At 42.9% G+C, this 19,049-nt stretch overlaps 1 protein-coding gene across 1 annotated transcript in view; it reads right to left on the reverse strand.

The window, feature by feature from the left end:
* Window positions 1-19,049, reverse strand: part of LOC111150433 (MAP7 domain containing 2) — a 96,728-nt gene that overhangs the window by 19,978 nt on the left and 57,701 nt on the right. Inside the window, exons 4-8 of the mRNA XM_022507892.1 lie at window positions 15,912-16,023; window positions 12,756-12,866; window positions 10,921-11,043; window positions 5,056-5,210; window positions 1,798-1,922 (exon numbers count right to left, since the gene is read on the reverse strand). Coding sequence (XP_022363600.1) covers window positions 1,798-1,922; window positions 5,056-5,210; window positions 10,921-11,043; window positions 12,756-12,866; window positions 15,912-16,023 — 626 coding nt within the window. The remainder of the gene's footprint in view (window positions 1-1,797; window positions 1,923-5,055; window positions 5,211-10,920; window positions 11,044-12,755; window positions 12,867-15,911; window positions 16,024-19,049) is intronic.

Genomic DNA, 19,049 nt, shown 5'->3' on the forward strand with positions numbered 1-19,049 from the left:
GAATATATTTCTAAAACCCTGAAACCTTTAAAGAACATTTCACACTGAAGAATTAGGAGTACAGGCAGCACCAACACTCAGAGACAGGAACAGGCTGGGCAAACACACATGACCACACTTGATTTCCTCTCTCTAGGTTACAAGAAGAAAGCTATGCTCCATCCACATCTTTGAGAGTGTTGCTGAAGCTAGTTTTCTAAAACCCATACAAGTACCCAACAATGCAAACAATGGAAATAAACTTGAACGCTTAAAAGAGCAATGCCATTAATATGCACTGCCACGGAACAGTGGCTTAATTTATCTGAGATCCATGAGGAGAACAATGCACTGTCAGAACCATTTATCACATGACCTGTCTGAGTTTCTGGATGGGGGTTCAAAAGGACGAACTAATTCACTGTTCAAAGCCACACCGCTTCCAGCATGCTTTAAAGATCACACACACACTTGATCTGCACAGAGGGGAGGTTGAAAATGCCACTCCGATTCAGATTTTGTGTGTGACACCATTGTAAAACTCAAGGGTTTCTTTTTTCCTTTCTTCAACATTGAACATACAAAAAAATATTTATAAAATAGGCAAAGTATGAAGAATGACATAACAAATACCCACACACCTAAAAACTAGTTCCAAAGAAAGATATCATAAATATTCTGATTCCAGAATATTTCTATTCTGCCCTTCCCTGACCCCCTCCCCCTCCCACTCAGAGGTCATCATTACTTTGCATTTTGTATTTGCCATTTTCTTACTCTTACTAAACATTTTTACCACATTTATATCCTTAAAAACATGCTGGTTTTACACATCCGGGGACTCAATATAAATGTCCCTGTTGATATCCTTTTACAACTTCCTTTTGCTGCTCAACTCTATGTTCCTGAGATCCACCCACTGGTTGTGGGCAGCTGTGATCCATTCTTTTTCACTGCTGTAGAGTTTGGCTGAATTTTCAGAACTTACAGTCTACCTGACTTTCCACATTTCTCAGACCTGGTTCATACCCATTGTGGTTCATCCATTAATTTTTACCTGGGGAGAAATTATCTTTCTTTTTGAATGTCTCAAAATCAAGAAATGTTTGCTTCTCCTTAGACCTCTCAACTTGGTAATTCTGATTTAGAGGTACTGGAACAATTTCCTGTCCCCAGGGCACTTCTTAAGGAGAAAATGATTCTGGTAGTTTTGACAGTACACAACAAGTCCAGCTGTGTTAGAGTTTACTATTTTTCCTGCCTGCACTAGGAATGGCATGCATAGGGCTCTGAAAAGAAAGGTCATTCCATTAACTCATTGGAGAGTTTACCCAATGCTTAACAAAAAAGTATAATGGCCTCATTTAAAACAACAACAACAACAACATACTGCCAGTGGTGACTGACAACTTATTATTGCCTCTCTGTTGGAGACAGATGAGGGAGGGAGAGAGTGAGTGCCCACGTACATGAGCTTGAGCACCCAAGCACAATGCAATCACTTCACTCCAGATGCAGGTGAAGGAGAATGCCAAAAAAGCGGAATGGAACTGATGGACCGAAAGAGAAAATGTTGAATGGATCATCTCAGCAAATCGGTGTTCCATGCTTCCCAGGCAACAAATCCCTGAAGAGCCCACCATTTATCCAAAAGACACACAGACAGTACCTGAGGTAACTCAAAGTCTAGCATTCCTCCTGCTTGCCTCTTAGGGCTGGCCACGACTCATGCGGCAGCAGGAAGCACACACTGCCCTGTACAGAGCCCCACCAAACCACTTGCACTGTCCGACTGTGGCAAAGCAAAAAGATGCTTACCTGGATGTCACTGGAGAAGATGACCTCTTAGAAATGCCTCCTGGAAACTCACATCTTCTCAAAGGAGACCCAAGGCCCACACTGGGAACAGAAGTTGTTCGAGGACTCCTCTTCATCTTCTCTGTCTGAAGGGGACACAGACTAGGTCAGCCACGGCCCATCACTGGCAATATTTCTACAATTTCTTTAAAAAAACCCAGATGGAAATGATGCACAGCTTTCTTCCAGAAGGGCCCATATGAAGTTACAGTGCTTCCCACAATGGGAATCTTTCGCAGGAAAGCACCATGAGGTCATCAATTTGGTGGTCAATATTGAGGTCATCCAAATTAAAAACAAAAACACTTCAGCCTCAAAATGCAAAGATTTCCTACTCTTTGCTATCTTGCAAAACACTAACAGAACCATATTATGATTCTGGACACAGAGAAACTACATCACTCAACATCAGGGAAATGCAAATCAAAACTACCATGAGCTATCACCTCACATCTGTCAGAATGGCTAAAATCAACAACACAAAAAACAGCAAGTGTCAGCAAGGATGTGGAGGAAAAGGAAACCTCATGCACTGTTGGTGGGAATGCAAACTGGCACAGCCCCTATGGAAAACAGTATGGAGGTTCCTCAAGAAGTTAAAAATAGACCTACCCTATGATCCAGCAATCACACTACTGGGTATTTACCCAAATGATATGAAAACACTAATTCAAAGGGATATATGCACCCCTATGTTTATTGCAGATTATTTACAACAGCCAAATTATGTAAGCAGCCCAAATGTTCACTGATAAATGAATGAATAAAGAGTATGTGGCATAAATGTCAAAAAACAAAATGTGGTGTATATAAATACAATGGAATATCAGCCATAAAAAAGAATGAAATCTTGCCATATTCAACAACATGGACAGATCTAGAGAATATTATGCTAAGTGAAATAAGTCAGAGAAAGATAAATGCTGTATGATTTCATTCATAAGTGGAATTTAAGAAATAGAAATGAACAAAGAAAGCAAAAGATAAAAAAAAACAGACTCTCTAACAGAGAACAAACTGGTGGTTGCTGGAGAGGGGAGGAGATGGGTCAGAGAAGTGAAGGGGAGTAAGAGTACACTCGTCGTGACGAGAACTGAGTAATGTACAGAATTGCTGATTCACTAAACTGTACACCTGAAAGTGATATAACACTGTATGCCTGTACTGGAATTAAAAAAAAAAAAACTTAAAAAAAAAACTGCAAAGAGTACAAAAATACATAATCACTCAAAAAAACTACAGGTGGGTGTAAATGTGGTTAACCAAGACAGTGAGCTGTGGACTCTTTAACAGTGGATGTGAGGTAATAGGGACTGCAGCCCCATAGGGACCCCCGTCCCTGTACATCATCCCCATGGCCTCCCTCCGAAAGAGGCAGGAGGCCCAGCCTCTGTACGTGGCACGTGGTGGGGGCTTCGCAAGGGTGGAGCCCTACTGCACTTTTCCTTCTCTCCCTATCACACGTTCCCCTCTCTCCTTATTGCACTTTTCCACAACAAACCTTCCTTTGCCCCTGACCTATACACACATATACCTTAGCCCCCTTCCACAGTAACTGATCCTATAGTAAAACCCAACGGTCTGATACATTCACTTCTCATTTAAGAACCTCAGGGCCACAACAGATTTTAAAAATACATATGGTGTTGGGGCTCCTGGGTGGCTCAATTGTCAGGCATCTTCCTTCAGCTCGGGTCATGATCTCGGGGTCCTGGGATCAAGCCCCGCATTGGGCTCCCGGCTCAGCAGGAAGCCTGCTTCTCCCTCTCCCCGTTTGTGTTCCCTCTCTCGCTGTGTCTCTGTCAAATAAATAAAATCTTAAAAAAATACAAACGTTGTTATAAAATGAAAGTCCTATAGTACAGTAGTGTGGCAGTCTTTTTTTTTTTTTTAAAGATTTTATTTATTTATTTGTCAGAGAGGTAGAGAGAGTACAGGCAGGCAGAGTGGCAGGTAGAGGCAGAGGGAGAAGCAGGCTCCCTGCGGAGCAAGGAGCCCGATGTGGGATTCGATCCCAGGACCCTGAGATCATGACCCGAGCCGAAGGCAGCCACCTAACCGACTGAGCCACTCAGGCATCCCTAGTGTGGCAGTCTTAAAACAAGTCCACATGTCATTTGATTCTCCCCCCTTCCCTTTGAGTGTGGGTTGGTCTTAGTGACCTATTTTTAGGGAACAACACACAGCAGAATGATGGTGTGTAACATGTAATATGAGAGCATAAAAGGTGCTGCAGCTTCCCCTGCTGCTTGCACCCATCATCCTTGGATCTCTCACTCTGGAGGAAGCCAACTGCCAAGTCATTTGGACATTCAAGCAGCTCTAGAGAGGTCTACATAATAAGGAACTGAGGCGGGGCGCCTGGGTGGCTCAGTGGGTTAAGCCGCTGCCTTCGGCTCAGGTCATGATCTCAGGGTCCTGGGATCGAGCCCCACATCGGGCTCTCTGCTCAGCGGGGAGCCTCCTCCCCCCCTCTCTCTGCCTGCCTCTCTGCCTACTTGTGATCTCTGTCAAATAAATATATAAAATCTTAAAAAAAAAAAAAAAGGAACTGAGGCCAGCAGTCATGTGATTGAGCCATTCTAGAAGAGCCCCAGCCATGCTTTCTTATGACTATAGCTCTGGCCATCATCCTGACCACAGCCTCATGAGAGACGCTGAACCAGAACTACCCAGCTAAGCCATCCTCAACTTCTGACCCAAAGAACCAGTGTGTTAATAAACATTTGTTTTAAGCAGCTAAGGTATGGGGTGATTTATTATGTAGCAAGTGATAACTAACAAAAGTAGCATGCTGTGTATAATTTCTAAATAAATACACATAATTGGGAGTACCCATTCAATATTTGTTTTACTGGTGGTGTCTATATGATGTCAAAAATGTTTAAAGGCCATTGTTATGGATTGAAGTCTTAGAACCTTAATTCTAGTTGCCTGTAGGGGCGAGACTGGCATCCTTAAAAGCAGAAAGAAGACACCAAGAATATTCCTTTTGGTTCCTGTCCCCAAGGACAAGGTCTTTAGGAATCTACTCCAAGGCACTTAGACTTAGGAAGATGCAAAAAGTTAAATGATTTTCAAAGGATGAGTGAATTTTTAAACCAAATCCACCAGCTGGGCAGTCTCTGGAGACTGATGGAAACGAAGACCCCCAGTCAAGCACAAGAAGTAGTCATACTATCAAATAAACCCATCCCAAGGGTGAAAGTTTAAACTTACCGGAGAGGCCTCTGCTCCTGCAGGGGCTCCTTTCCCAGAATCTCCTGCACCAGATGTAGACGGAGTCTTCTTCCTCTCAGCACTCCGAGTAGGAGAAGACTTGTAAGAAGATTTAAGAGCGCCAGCAGGAGCTACACGAGGACAGGCATGGGATACTAGAGAGTTACAATATCATAGCCAAAGAGACAAGGGAGCACAGGTGGAAAAAGTAGAGAGAGAAGGGAATCGGGAAGAACATATTTCTGTTAAAACATAACATGGGCAATCCACATTCTCTAAATACCAGCATACTTTTTCTAGTATGTGCAGAGTAGACACTATCTGGAAAGACTGCCATACGCCATGCTCAAAAGTCCAGTTCATTTCAGGAGTTCAAAGTCTGGGCTTTGGAGCCAGACAGAACTGGCACTGTCTCCAAATAGCTGGATCACCTCGGAAAGGCTACTCAACCTCTCTGAATGTCAATTTCCTTGTGCAGGGGATAGTTAATATTGCAGCCCTGAAAACTGTCCTAGAAAGGCCTGCTTACAAGGCTGGCCCTTGGTCAGCACCTAAGAACTTAGATATCAGAAGGGTTCTTGCCATTAACTGACGAGTAGCACTTCCCTTATCCTCGTTCCTTCAGGGTCTGGAATTTGGGCATGTAACTGGCCGAGGGTGCCTATGTGACCAGCCCTTAAAAAACCCCCGCCACCGAGTCTCTAACGAACTTTCCTGGTTGGCAACATTTCACATGTGTTATCACAGTGCGTTGCGGGAGGAATTAAGCACGTCCTGTGAGACTCCACTGGGAGAGGACTCTGGGAAACTTGCACCTGGTGTCCTCTGGGCGTCGCCTGTGCGCCAATTCCCTCTGCAGATGTGCCGTGCGGGTCCCACTCTAACACATCACAGCTGTGAGTGCCACCGTGTGCTCAGTCTCCTGAGTGCTCCCAGCCAATCACCAAACCTGGGGCTGGACCTGGGGACCCCTCCCTCACACAACTGGTGCCAGAAGCAGGAACTGTAAGAACGACCCTGCTTCACAGACAAATGGTAAAAGCAGTGTTTGAAAAAGAAAGGCTAAAGGATGGAGAAGGATGACCTTCTGGTGCCTGCTGGCTATGGAGTCAGCCACCGCATCAAACAGCAACTGACCTGCCATCTGTTGCAGGAGGCAAAATACCTACGGTATTTGAAGAGAGCTCATCCAACTCCAAGAGCGGGCTTGTTGGACCCCCTGGCTGGTTTTGGCCATGCTGGCTAAAGTGAGGGGGAAAGTACAGCCCAGGCAATGTCTTTGGTTTTTGTGTTCTCCTCCAAGTGGGAGTGGGACACAACCCCCTTGTTTTGTGCCATCAGTGATTTGGCAGGAATTTAAAACTCTTAAGTACTGGAACCGGAAGAACCCTCCATACCCGATGCTTTTTGCTATGACTTTTGCATAACGGAGTCTCTGCAAAAAGGGAGACACGAAAAGAGGCAATTTCCAGATAGAGATACGTTTGGAGTTTTTAAAAAATAAACCCAGGTCTATTACAGATACAGAACACCCCTCCATGGGGCCGTGACCCATGAAACTATCATCGATACTGGTTGCACTGTCTGAGTCACAGAAAAATGCTCACAGGAAAGAGCTCGTTCCCTGATGGGACCATCTGACATGGAACTGCTAGTCAGCTCTTAATTTCTGATGCAGAGTCTAATTACATCCCTAACCTGTGATTCCTGCCACAGCTGGGAGCTAGGACAGGGTACTCCCACGGAGCAGAACTCCTTCACCCACCCCTCATGATCAGACTCAACATCGGCTGACAAGATGTCCGGTATTTGACTTGCTTGGTTGGGTGCAGTCTGTAACAATGGACTAGGAGCCTGACTCTACTTCCCTTACCTTTCTCCTGCTACACACACCTCAGGAAGGCAATGCACCTGTCCCCAGAGAGGGATCACTTTTTTCCTAGGTTGTTCACTGGATAAATGAATGGGACTAGAGAGATGGCAGCTGATGCAAACCTACCCCGAAATTTTTTTGAAAATTCAGGATTTTGTTAAATTTTTTTTGTTAAAAGGCTCTTGTCCTTCTTGCTTTCAGCCTTTCCTTATGAACAGTCATTTTAAAAGTAGAGGATAATTGAGAAAATGTAAAGTCTTAATTACTGAATGGGCACACTGATAATGAAAAACAAAACAAAACCTAGCACCTGAACTGGCGCAGGGGACGGGAAGGACATTCAGGATCTTCGTTTTCCAGAACTGTTCCTGGGAACTCTGCTCTCTTCCTGAAGAAAAACTGTGCTGCCTGTGCCAGCTGCTGTGAGCACTTCAGATTCCCATGGACTGCTGATCCCAGGTCATAGATGATAATGTGACTTGAAGCTGCAGGGCAGGCCAGTTCCTGCACGGTCTCTAAAGACCACCTCCATATGCCATCAGCACGCAGCAAGTAATGAACTCAAGTTGTTGACAGAACTGTTTGGGACTGACCACCTCAAGCAGTCCCTCTGAAAGCAAGGACTGAACTGAATTCCTCAGGCCACAATGAGACCCCTGTGGTGGGAGGAGCCATGTGGGGAAAGACACAGTGGGGGCCCTGTTAGCCTGTACTGCATGACCAATATATGTCTTGCTCAGGGTTCTGGAACAGTGGAAACTGTTTCCAGGGGGCATGTGTGTCCTTGGGGATTATACTCCCTGGGTGTATGTTCCGACTATTGTGACACTGCCTCAGCCCTGGCAGGCTTGGGGACAGCTTCATCTTACTGACCAGATTGTGCTGGGCTGAACTGACGCCTTGGGCCAGGTTAAAAAAAAAAAAAAAGAAAAGAAAATGTTCATACACAAAGTCATGAAGGAAGCCACCTGGCTTTCTAAGACAGATCTTTACGGCTAATGGTCTGTGTTTTAACTGGCTAAGTCCAGAACCCCTAAAGAATGTAAGAGAGGTCAATACTGTAGATTGGCCTCAACCTCCTATGTGAAATCCTGCTGATGATAATTCTGCTGTGAATATGCCCAAGACCAAGGGGATGGACCATGCAGGAAAGAAAAGAGAAGGGGAACCTGGGTGGCTCAGTTGGTTGAGCATCTAACTTCGGCTCAGGTCATGATCTCGGGGTCCTGGGACTGAGCCCCAAGTCAGACTCCACGCTCAGCAGGGAGTCTGCTTCTCCCTCTCCCTCTGCCTCTCCCTCTGCTGGTGTTTGCTTTTGCATACTCTCTCTCAAATACATAAATAAATAAAATCCTTAAAAAGAAAAGAAAAGAACATAGAAGGCGTGACTGCTGTCCTTGGAAAGGCCAGCTTACAAGGTTGGCCCTGGCATCAGGGAACTCGTTTTTCTGGAGAGCTCCCACCATTAATTGATAAGATTGGCTCACTGTGCCTAAGCTTTGTATAAACATGTTGTTTGTATAAACAACATGATTTATGCTCAACACCTGCTTTCTTTCTGAGAGTCTGGAATTTGCATATGTACCTGGCATGGGGTACCAATGAGACCAGCCTCCAGTAAAAAGTCTGGGCACTGGGGCACCTGGGTGGCTCAGTGGGTTAAGCCTCTGCCTTCGGCTCAGGTCGTGGTCTCAGGGTCCTGGGATTGAGCCCCACATCGGGCTCTCTGCTCAGCAGGGAGCCTGCTTCCCCTTCTCTCTCTCTGCCTGCCTCTCTGCCTACTTGTGATCTCTGTCAAATGAATAAATAAAATCTTATAAATAAATAAGTAAGTAAGTAAGTAAGTATGTCTGGGCACTGAGCCTCTAATAAGCTTCCTTGGTAGGCAATACTTCATACATGTCACAACTCATTGCTGAGGGAAAGTGCTCTGTATGGCTCTACTGGAAGAGGACTCTGGAGATTTGTTCCTGATCTTCCCCAGACTTCATTCCATGGCTTTTTTCCTTTGCTGATTTTGCTCTGTAGCCTTTCACTGTAATAAATCATAGTTAGATTCCTAGAGAATCAGTGGTCCTGCAAATGATCTTGGGGACTTCCTAACACATTCCTTGTTCTCAAAAGGATACTTCCTACTTCCCAGGAATTTTTTGGTTAAGAGATAATTAATGTATGATAAAATTTACCCTTTAAAAACTGTACAATTTAGTGATTTTCAATAAATCACATTTCTACAATCATAACTACAGTCTAATTCCAGAGCATTTTCAATACTCCCAAAACAAACCCTGTACTCAATTAAGCATTCATTCCCTTTCTCCATTCCTCCAGTCCCTAGCAACCACAAATTTACTGTCTTTCTGAATTCGCCTATTCTGGACAAGTCATATAAATGGACTCATGTAACTTGTGGCATTTTGTTTCTGGCTTCTTTCACTGAGCCTAATGTTTTCAAGGTTCATTGTGTAGCATGTATCAGTAATCCATTCTTCTTCATATCTGAGTAATATTCCACTCTGTGGATAGACCACATTTTGTTTATCCATTCGTCTATTAAAGAACATTTGGGTTGTTTCCACTTTGTGGCTAATGCTGCTAAGAACTAAGCTTTTGTGTGTTTTCAATTTTATTGGCTCTTTATGTAAGAGTACAACTGCTGGGTCACATGGTAACTCCATGTTTAACCTTTTGAGGAACTTGCCAAGCTGTTTTCCAAAGTCAGTACATCATTTTACATTCTCCCCAGCAATGTATGAGGGTTATAATTTCTCCACAGCCTTGCCAACACTTATTGTTTTCCTTGAATTTTAGCCATTCTAGTAAGTGTGAAGTGCTATCTCATTGAGGTTTTCATAAACATTTCCCTAATGATTAACAATGTTGAGCATCTTGTCCTATGCCTATTGGCCATCTGTGTAGCTTCGTGGAAACACCACAACCACTCAGACTAGCAGGCTGTTTCTGAAAACTAGTCAGAAGTAGGTAGAGGATTATATGTCATTTATGTCATCTAGTGAACACACTATCTTGGGAACTAAGGCCAGATCTGCTTTAATGTGGACACAGTGTTGCTAATCTGCAAACAGAGAATGTCAGCCCTCATTAATCTTGCCATGACAATTTGATCGATTTAGCCAAGAAGAAGCTTTGATAGTGTGGCCCAGAGTTTCTCATACTTCAGTGTGCAGGTCTGCTGGGGACTGAGAGTCTGTCTTCCCAAAGTTCCCAGGTGATACCAATATTGATGGTCCATGGGCCACCCCTTGAGTAGCAAGACTCTACATATCTGTTGAGCCCTTACTGGGCCAGTCATTGTCCTATCTCATTTAATCCTCATGACAATTTAAAGTATTTCAATTTTATAGATAAGGAAACTGAGGCTTTAGGGGCACCTGGGTGGCTCTGTTGGTTAAGTGTCCAACTCTTGATTTTGGCTCAGGCCATGTATCTCAGGGTCATGGGATCAAACACCAAGCTGGGTTCTACACTCAGCAGCGAGTTCGCTCAAGATTCTCTCTCTCCCTCTCCCCATCCCCGAAGCACACACTTGTACTTGTGTTCTCTCTCTCAAATAAATACATCTTAAAAAAGGAAACCAAGGCTTAGAGAGGTTAATTAGTTTACCCAAAGTGTTCAGAACTGGTAAGTGGTATATCTGGTTATGGGACCCCAGAGACTGTGGTTTATAGGCAACTTTGCCAAATCATCTCTTTAAGAAAGTCTACTGACCTTCACAGCTCATGAAATAGATTCCTTTTCCTAATCTACATGCCCTCAATCAAAAATAATTTACTCACCTCTGTGACACTGAAAAGAAAAAAAAAAACATAGTAACAGCAAAACACTTGTGGGTAGAAAATGTTATTAACCACTGAAGACTTTCACAAAGTCAGACGATGGGAAACAAAATACAAAAATTCAGGAATAACTTGTACGTCAACCAGCACCACTTTGGGCATTTTCCTCAGCGTCACCAGCTTGGCCTCTTTTACCTGAGTCACTGGCCTGCTCAGAGAGCATGAGTGCACTTCTGCTTCTGGCTAAAGAAGCCTGTGTAGGTGTCAAGAGTCGCATAACAAGAAAGGTTTCCATGGGACTAAGGTTTGTACGATGAGCTGGGGGATGGAATCAAATGAAAATTTTAAAAAGCAAAATTAAAACAAAATAAAATGTTTAAAACAACACAGTGTATGAAGCAAATTAAGTTTTGGGTGGCGGAATGAAAGTGGAAAATAAAAATATTCTAGCAAAGGATGGCTTTGGAGTTTGTCATAGTAAAATAAAACAAATGATATGTCATTTGGGCTTTGTGAGAGTGCGTTAGTTCTTTTGGGGTGCCAGAATTCATTCAATGTGCTCTTACAGTATCACAATATTATCTGTTTCACTTGACAAGAATTAGCCCATTTCCCAAGATGTAATATGGACTCAAGAAACCATTTACTCACCAAGTAGATCTAACATTGAAAAAAGATTATTCCTATGAAACACTTTAGGGTCCTCTGTTAAAAAACATTTCATTATACAATGATTTTGTTAATGTATAAATATGCATCTGTTCATACTTTTTCCATGTACATAAGGGCAAAAATTAATAAGAACCACAAAAACAAAAATAGCCAACGAATTATCGGCTTTAATGGAAGTAGCAGTAATCACAATCTAAAATACAGCAACTGAAATGTCATTTTGATGGTTTTGGAATGTATTATATGGTAATGGATTAACTTTTCCATTACTTTGAATTTCTTGGGTACCCATTAGCCAGTAAATTGTTTGAGAATTAAAATTTTTCAATTTATAATCCACAAGCAGATAATTCAGTTGTCAACAATATGTAATAACACACTGGTATCTTTAGGTAGTAATCAATGCAAATATAAATTTAACTTCAATTTATAACCATGTGAATTAATGAAAACATAAGGAATGTACTCACTATGGAAAAGCCATATAGAATTAAAAGCAAGTAGATGTTTTCTCATTTAGCTCTCAATTAATTCAAGGTTTCTTGCATTCAGTTCAACCATGAACTGCATCAGAGATCAGCAACACTGACACTTACGGGGTCTCTGACATAAATGACAGGCCAAAGTCAATGCCAGTGAAAAACAACCAGAAAGGCACTCTGGCCTTTTCAAAGTCACAAACACTCTCCTGCTTGCCCCTTGGTAATGCCTGACCTGTTAAATAGTCCACTGGCAGCTGACACTTCTCCAGTGTTGTTTTAAAATACACATTTAATGCATGGAGAGTTTCCCTCTCTTCCTTAACCCACATTCTCTTAAAGGTATAAATTCATACTTTTAGTAACTCATCTGAGCCTCCATCAGAACACGAGTAGATTGAAATCTATTCTGGAACCGGCACATGTCCTATACATATCATCCTCCACCTCAAAATGAGTGCCGGAACAGGCCACCCATCCTTTTCGCCTTATTTTAAAGGCTTCATATTAGCTCTGAACTTCAGTTTTCAAAACAGAAATGGGCAGGCCTACAAGCCTCAGACAATAGCAGAGTCCCATTTTTTTTCATCATCTAAGTTTTCCACCTATCTCTGCATGATCACTTCTGCTGTTTCTCGCTAAACAAAGAATATCATTAATTCCTGTACCTATTCAGCAACAAACTGGCAGAGCCGATGCCACTTTCCAAAGTCCAGTTAAGTGAGGCCCTGGGGGCTCCCACATTCAGACCACAAGGCTGAATGCAAATAATGGAGGCATTTGCAGAAGGCTCAAGAGGGGCTCTCACAAAGACTGAAGTTAAGATGCTCACACTAGAAAGAAGAAAACCACAGAGACCAGGTCTACACGTTCACTTGCCTCGGTCTGGGGAATAGGATATTGCCACGGTGGATGAAGACAGGCGCTTACTCATGGGAGGCTCCGTCTGCTTTGGCAAATTCATGGCTGACGTTGAAAGTTTGTCACATGCTGCAGAGAAACGCATTAAAGATATTGGTATGCACACCACTGTAGACTGAGAAACACATATCCCAAAGTGTTCTTCCTGTCCTCATCCACACGCCTCCTATACTCCCGTGGCACAGCGCCTGGCTTCCATCACCCTGTGATGCACTTAGCCTATCTGGAAATGTCCAGGCCACCGCAGCCACCAGTGTGAAGCAAGATCTTCTCTTCAATTTCAAATATTAAACTCCACTCAACTGTTCAACTAAAGCCATGCTAATCCCACCGGCAAATCATTTCCTGTATCCAGGGACTTTCGAGCATATTCAGACTACACAAAAACAAAACCAATCCAGGCCCAGAGACAAATCACCACTGGAAAATGTTCTATGGTCTGAGACTGTGTGAGCTGAAAGCAGACTTTCTCTGAAGGTTATCTACAGGCTCAGGGTGAAGAAGTAATATGGAATTCAAGTAGCTGTATTTAAAGCAGAACAACCTTTTTTTTTTTTTTTTTAAAGCAGAACAACCTTTAACAGTTGACTTCTTTCTCCTCTCAAGAAATGGGATCACAATAGCCCTTTTTCTAATGCTGCGACTACCATTGGTTAGGATTTTAACATGTGGTCCTATGTTTGGTATTCTTTACTTCCAGCCATTGTTTTAGACTGGTTTCTAAATCAAACCATTATAGCAAATGAAGAGGTGCTGAAAATGCCCTGTCAAGCCATATCAGAGCCTGAAACAAAAGGAAAGATGTACACCCTTGGCTTTAAAGGAAGCAAACTCATCACTAATAATGTTCAAAATCTATTCCTCTCATCTTGTTTCCGAATGAGAAATTTGCTGTGTTTTACAATATGTCCTGACCAAGTGGCAATCTTAAATAAGTTTTAATTCTCTTAAGCTGAAGTGAAATTATAATAAATTCTATTTTGGTCTAAATAAAACATTTAAATTTACAACAATGTAAGTTTTAACATATCTACTTAATTTTTCAGCATGTTTTCAACTACTTTAATGAAAAAAAGTCAGTAGAAATTTATGTGAAACTATGTGTAAACAGGTACACATTCTACCCTTTTGTCTCATGCTCCAAAATGGCTGGCTCAGTATGGTACTTGTCTTTAGAAATTTGGTATTTTGTTCATCATGGATTGTTCTGCATTAATTTTGATTTATCCAAATATGATTTCATCTTGATAAGGTGTTCCCTTAAACTGTATGCCCAAGTCACGTACTTGGCTGCCTCAGCCTGGCCCTAAGCCCTAGGTGGATTCCCAAGGGGCAATTATCAACTCTACCTACTGCCCCTCTCTTTTAGGAGAAGACCAACGCCACACTAAATTTAATCTGGCCCATGGAGCAAATTCTCTACTACTCAGCAACACTAATAAGGATTTTTCTTTGTCAAAGGAATACTGGAAACCAAAAGTATTTATTCCTACAGCTATAATTTGACCTGTACTGCTGGTAACATCCCTTTTAACATCTTGTTTTTTCTTTGCCAGCCAAAGATAGATTGAATTTCTAAAGTCTTTATTAACTGGGAGAAAAGTTTTACTAATTCCGTTCTTGTTCTAGACCCTAAGAATTTCCCAGGCCTGAATCCAGAAACAAAGAGCCTATTAGAGAGACGAAATAAAAAACAAAGCAAACATATCTCCTTGTTTGGATTCCCAGTGTTAGTACTGATAAACTCCCTACCACTCTGTCTCAAACACCTCTTCTGGGAATCCAGCACATTAAGACCCAGAACTCTGTAAGAGTACAGGTTTTGGTAATCAGAAGTGAGTCGAACACCCTACTACATAATGCCTAAAACCAATAATTAATGAGAGTGTTAAAGATCTAAATGCACAAAAGTCAAACACTGACAAAATTTTCAAGGCAGAAGGTAGTGAGTTAAAGATGAAATGTCTCCAGGGCACTAAGGGGTAAGGCATGCACAGCTCCATGATGACAGAGGAACATAGAAATATGGGCACATCATTCACATTTCTAGAAAAAAAGTTCTAAGAGGTCAGTCTAAGAAATCAATTGTAAAAGCGCTTGAGACAGACACAGTGATGGAGGCGAATGATTAGAAACAGTCGTCACAAAACGCCATGGCACGGTGAAGCTCAGATATACCGTTGGTGGACTCGGCAGTGGTGGCAGTGGTCCCTGGGTCCGGAGGGAGGGCGCTGGCTGCTAAACCTAGAGGAGGGGGTGGGGTATTTTCTGATTCACCTACACAGCAAAAAATCAGAGCAAAGAGAGGTAAAAGAAAAAAGTCCCAATTTCTGGTTGACTTTAGTTTCTAATTAGGAAATTAGAAAAAGTAACTGAAATGGGTTACAGACTTCCCAAAAAGAAAAAAAATAATAAAGTATATTCACTGACAAAAGGTTAAAAGCACAATACAGCAACGTCAAACAACTGTACTACAGACAGAACCCATCTGTTCTCAGAAATCTAGTATACAACTCCTGTGTAACAGAATGATAAGATCACCGAAAAGAAGACATTGAAGTAAGAGAAAGGCCACCCAGAGACTAGTAGCAGTCTGCACATTAAACACTTGAAAATTTAAAGATGAGTATGATCTGGAAAATGAAATAAACAAGTCACCTTGAAACAAAATTGAAAGAGCAACAAAAATGAATGATGAGGAGGGAAAACCCCTAGCCCCTTTGGGAGGGTAACCGCTGCTTAGCCTTTCCAGGCCGCAGTACAGCAGTGACTTAGTCTACTGCCGTTTGACCTTCCCTGAAATCAGACTATCGCTAGGCTTGCCAGGTGCATCTGGTTAACCAGGCTCTGCATTCATTTCCTTCACTTTTCTTTTGCTTTCCCTTAAAGCCCAGTTACTGTATTAACTGCTGTTTGCTAGCAAAAAGAAAGCACGGACTCCCTTCATGAGAAATACATACACAGGAAGCTTGGCATCACATCTGAAAAAGGTGCCTGCAGATGACTACAAAGCCCGCCCCAGATCCAACGGACACCGGCCTGTGCCCATGATCAGCGGCCCGCCCCATGATCTCCCTCGGGGGCCCTGCAATGCAGGGACAGCCCTATACTCACCATCACGACCTCCAGGCCCGTTGGCCAGTGAAGCTCCCCACGAGCACTTCTTCTTCAGCTCCAGTTGCTGCGTGCGCTCCAGGGACCGGCGCATCATCGCCTCCAGCCGCTCCTGCCCAGTTCACGCAAGGGAGAGCAACATAACCACCCAGCCCCACTGCGCTGCCGTGCTTCGGGGCTCAGGCTGAGTCACCAAATGAGGCTCTCAGGGCTCAGCATCCAAAACCCAGGCCCACGTGCTCTCCACCACACTGGCGAGATCTTAGTGGGTGGAGAGTAAACAATGAAGCTAGGGCTGGCTCCCAGCCCCAGGGGATAGGCTGCTGCGGCAGCCAGGCCTTGATTTAAGAATAATGCCAGACAAGCATTAACTCCTTCAGGCCTGTCTCAAGTACCATTTTGCTTCATTGACTAGAACTGGAATTGTGCTCTGGAACCAAGGGCATACTCTCCATTAGAAAGGCATGAAGCCTTTGAGATTTGAGAAAATTTACATTAAAATACAATTTGAATTTATATAGCCCTAAGCACAAATTTTGGGGGTAATAAATGGCTTTGAGATCTATTTTACCAGGCCTCATTTTCATCTTAGAACTTCTTAAAGGGGAATCCATTTTTTCTACATTGTAACATTTTCTTGCTACATAGTATTCTGGGAAAAATGCAACATATTTCAAGATTTAAAAGAGACAAGAGTAGAGAACTGCCTGGCCATAAAATAAAGGATCTATACATTCTCAAGGGGAGGGGAGGAGAAACTAAACAGTTTTCAGCCAGAAGAGAAAACAACAAAAACCAGGCTTCTCCCTTACCAGAGCATTTATTAAAAAGCACTCTCCTGTGTTAATCAAAGTGTTGTTTTCATAAAGTTGGGTCTGAATGCCGGCAAATACTTCCTTGGCACTGGAGTGAAGCTGTTCCAATTTTGCATTCCCCACCACCCCAATGACACTGCAAATACCAAATCCTCTCCCTGCCTCTACTGGACAAGGCCTGAAGCAAGGTAAACAGGTACACGATGATGCCCTTTTGCTAAACTTCATAAAACCCAACCCCGAGGTGCTCTAGGAAATGGGGTCATCCTAGCCCAACTCCAAAACAAAAAGATAAATATTTTCTCATGGCGTGAATAAAAAGTAAGCAAAATTAATTTGATTAAGTTGATTCACAACTTAAGAATCAGGGAACTGCTCCTTTATTTCACTTATAAGAAACACAGAAAGGTCACTTAGGAGGTATCTGCATCTACCTCTTTTGTCTATACCAGGGGAATGGGATGAGCATTACCCACATCTCGGCTTCCTCTGCATAATTTTTCTCTGAATAGCACTTTGCTAAGAGATGGCCTCTCCAGGGACCTCTGAGTAGAAAGGGGATTTTTTTTTTCTCCTGTAAATCTCAGGTTTTTATTTGCTCTAGTTTTTGGCTGAGACTCTACAATCATGAGTGTGCATTTCCTAGCAAAGTCCTGTCCTCATGACCCTGGCCCATTAAATTCTGACACCCAACCCCCGGGGCCTACCCAAGAAAAGTTGGTGGTTTGGAGGAACTAGAACTTTTTAACTATTCGATACTTGAAGTACAGTCACTTGAGACAGGGGCTGAAAGGTATTTCAATTATATGGATTTAACATAAAATATTTAACCAGTGACCTAATTTAAGTGTTAAAACCTTTTACCTCAGAGTGAATTTAGTACTGAGTGGGTTATGGGAGATTTCCTACATGCTTAAAGGACCTCACAAGAAAGTCTTTCATTTATCAGGAGACCAATGACAACAAATAACACCAAGACTTGCCAGCCAAACTTAACCCTGAGCAGCTATATAGGGGTATAATTACAAGGGAATGCTCACCCAAATCCAGACTTGCCACTAGACTGTTCAGTTACCTTAAAAACAAACAAACGAACAAAACTTCTACCATCTACCTCCAACCCGCTGAGCTGCTCCAAATTCCACTGTTCGAGATACATTCCTTTGAATCATAAGCAGGCTTATGAAAATGAAGCTATCCCCGAGCGAGGACACAATCACTCTGTGTCACGCAGAGATGATGAAAAATAGGTGGTAACCAAGCTCTACAGTAAAGAAAATTATGGAACCCAAATCATCAGAATGGGGTGATTAAAACATGTCAAAAACAAAACTGGTCCAGGGGTGCCTGGGTGGCTCAGCTGGTTAAGTGCTTGGCTTTGACTCAGGTCATGATCGGAGGTCCTGGGATCGAGCCCCACACTGGGCTCCCTGCTCAGCAGGGAGTCTGCTTCTCCCTCTCCCTCTGCCCCTCCCCCTGCTCATGCTTGCTCGCGAACTTTCTCTCTCTCTCTCTCTCTCTCTCTCTCTCTCCCTCCCTCCCTCTCAGATAAATAAGTAAAATCTTAAAAACAAAACAGGTCAACTTCACTCTTGTTAGAGGTTAGTCCTATATAAGTCCCTATTACTCTGTGTGTGTGTGTGTGTGTGTGTGAGAGAGAGAGAGAGAGAGAGAGAGAGAGAGAGAAAGGCAGGAAGGGAATTTTTCTATTACTTCATTTGATGGAATGGGGAAGAGGGCACCTGGGTGGCTCAGTTGGTTAAATCTCTGATCCTGGTTTTGGCTTTGGCTAACGTTATGATCTCAGGGTCATGGGATTGAGCCCTGTATCAGGCTCCACACTCAGTTTTAAGTGTAGAGTCTGCTTGAGATTCTTTCCCTTTCCCTCTCCCTCTGTCCCTCTGCCTGTTCATGCTCAGAAGCACAGTCTCTTTCTCTCAAATAAATAAATAAAATCTTTAATAAAATGGGGATGACATTACCTGTATCATCAGATCACTCAAATCTGTAAGACAACGACTAGCATAGTAAGTCCTTAACCAATACTAACCGAATCCAAACTGGTAAAGGAAAGTTATTAACAGAACAGTTTAAAGCAGTGATTCTCAAATTTGAGTGAGTTCGCATCAGAATCCCCTGGAGTGCTTGTTAATAAACCAATTGCTGGACCCCACATGCAGAGTTTCTGATTCCACAGGTCTGGGATGGTACCTGCTAAGAATCTGTATTTCTGACAAGTTCCCAGGCAATGTGAATGCTGCTGGTCCTGGAACTCACTGTGAGAACCACTGGTTAGAGTAAAGGCTGAGCATGAGAGAGCATG

This window comes from Enhydra lutris, unplaced genomic scaffold, assembly GCF_002288905.1.
Source record: "Enhydra lutris kenyoni isolate GAN:26980312 unplaced genomic scaffold, ASM228890v2 scaffoldscaffold23, whole genome shotgun sequence".
NCBI classification, from domain to species: domain Eukaryota; kingdom Metazoa; phylum Chordata; class Mammalia; order Carnivora; family Mustelidae; genus Enhydra; species Enhydra lutris.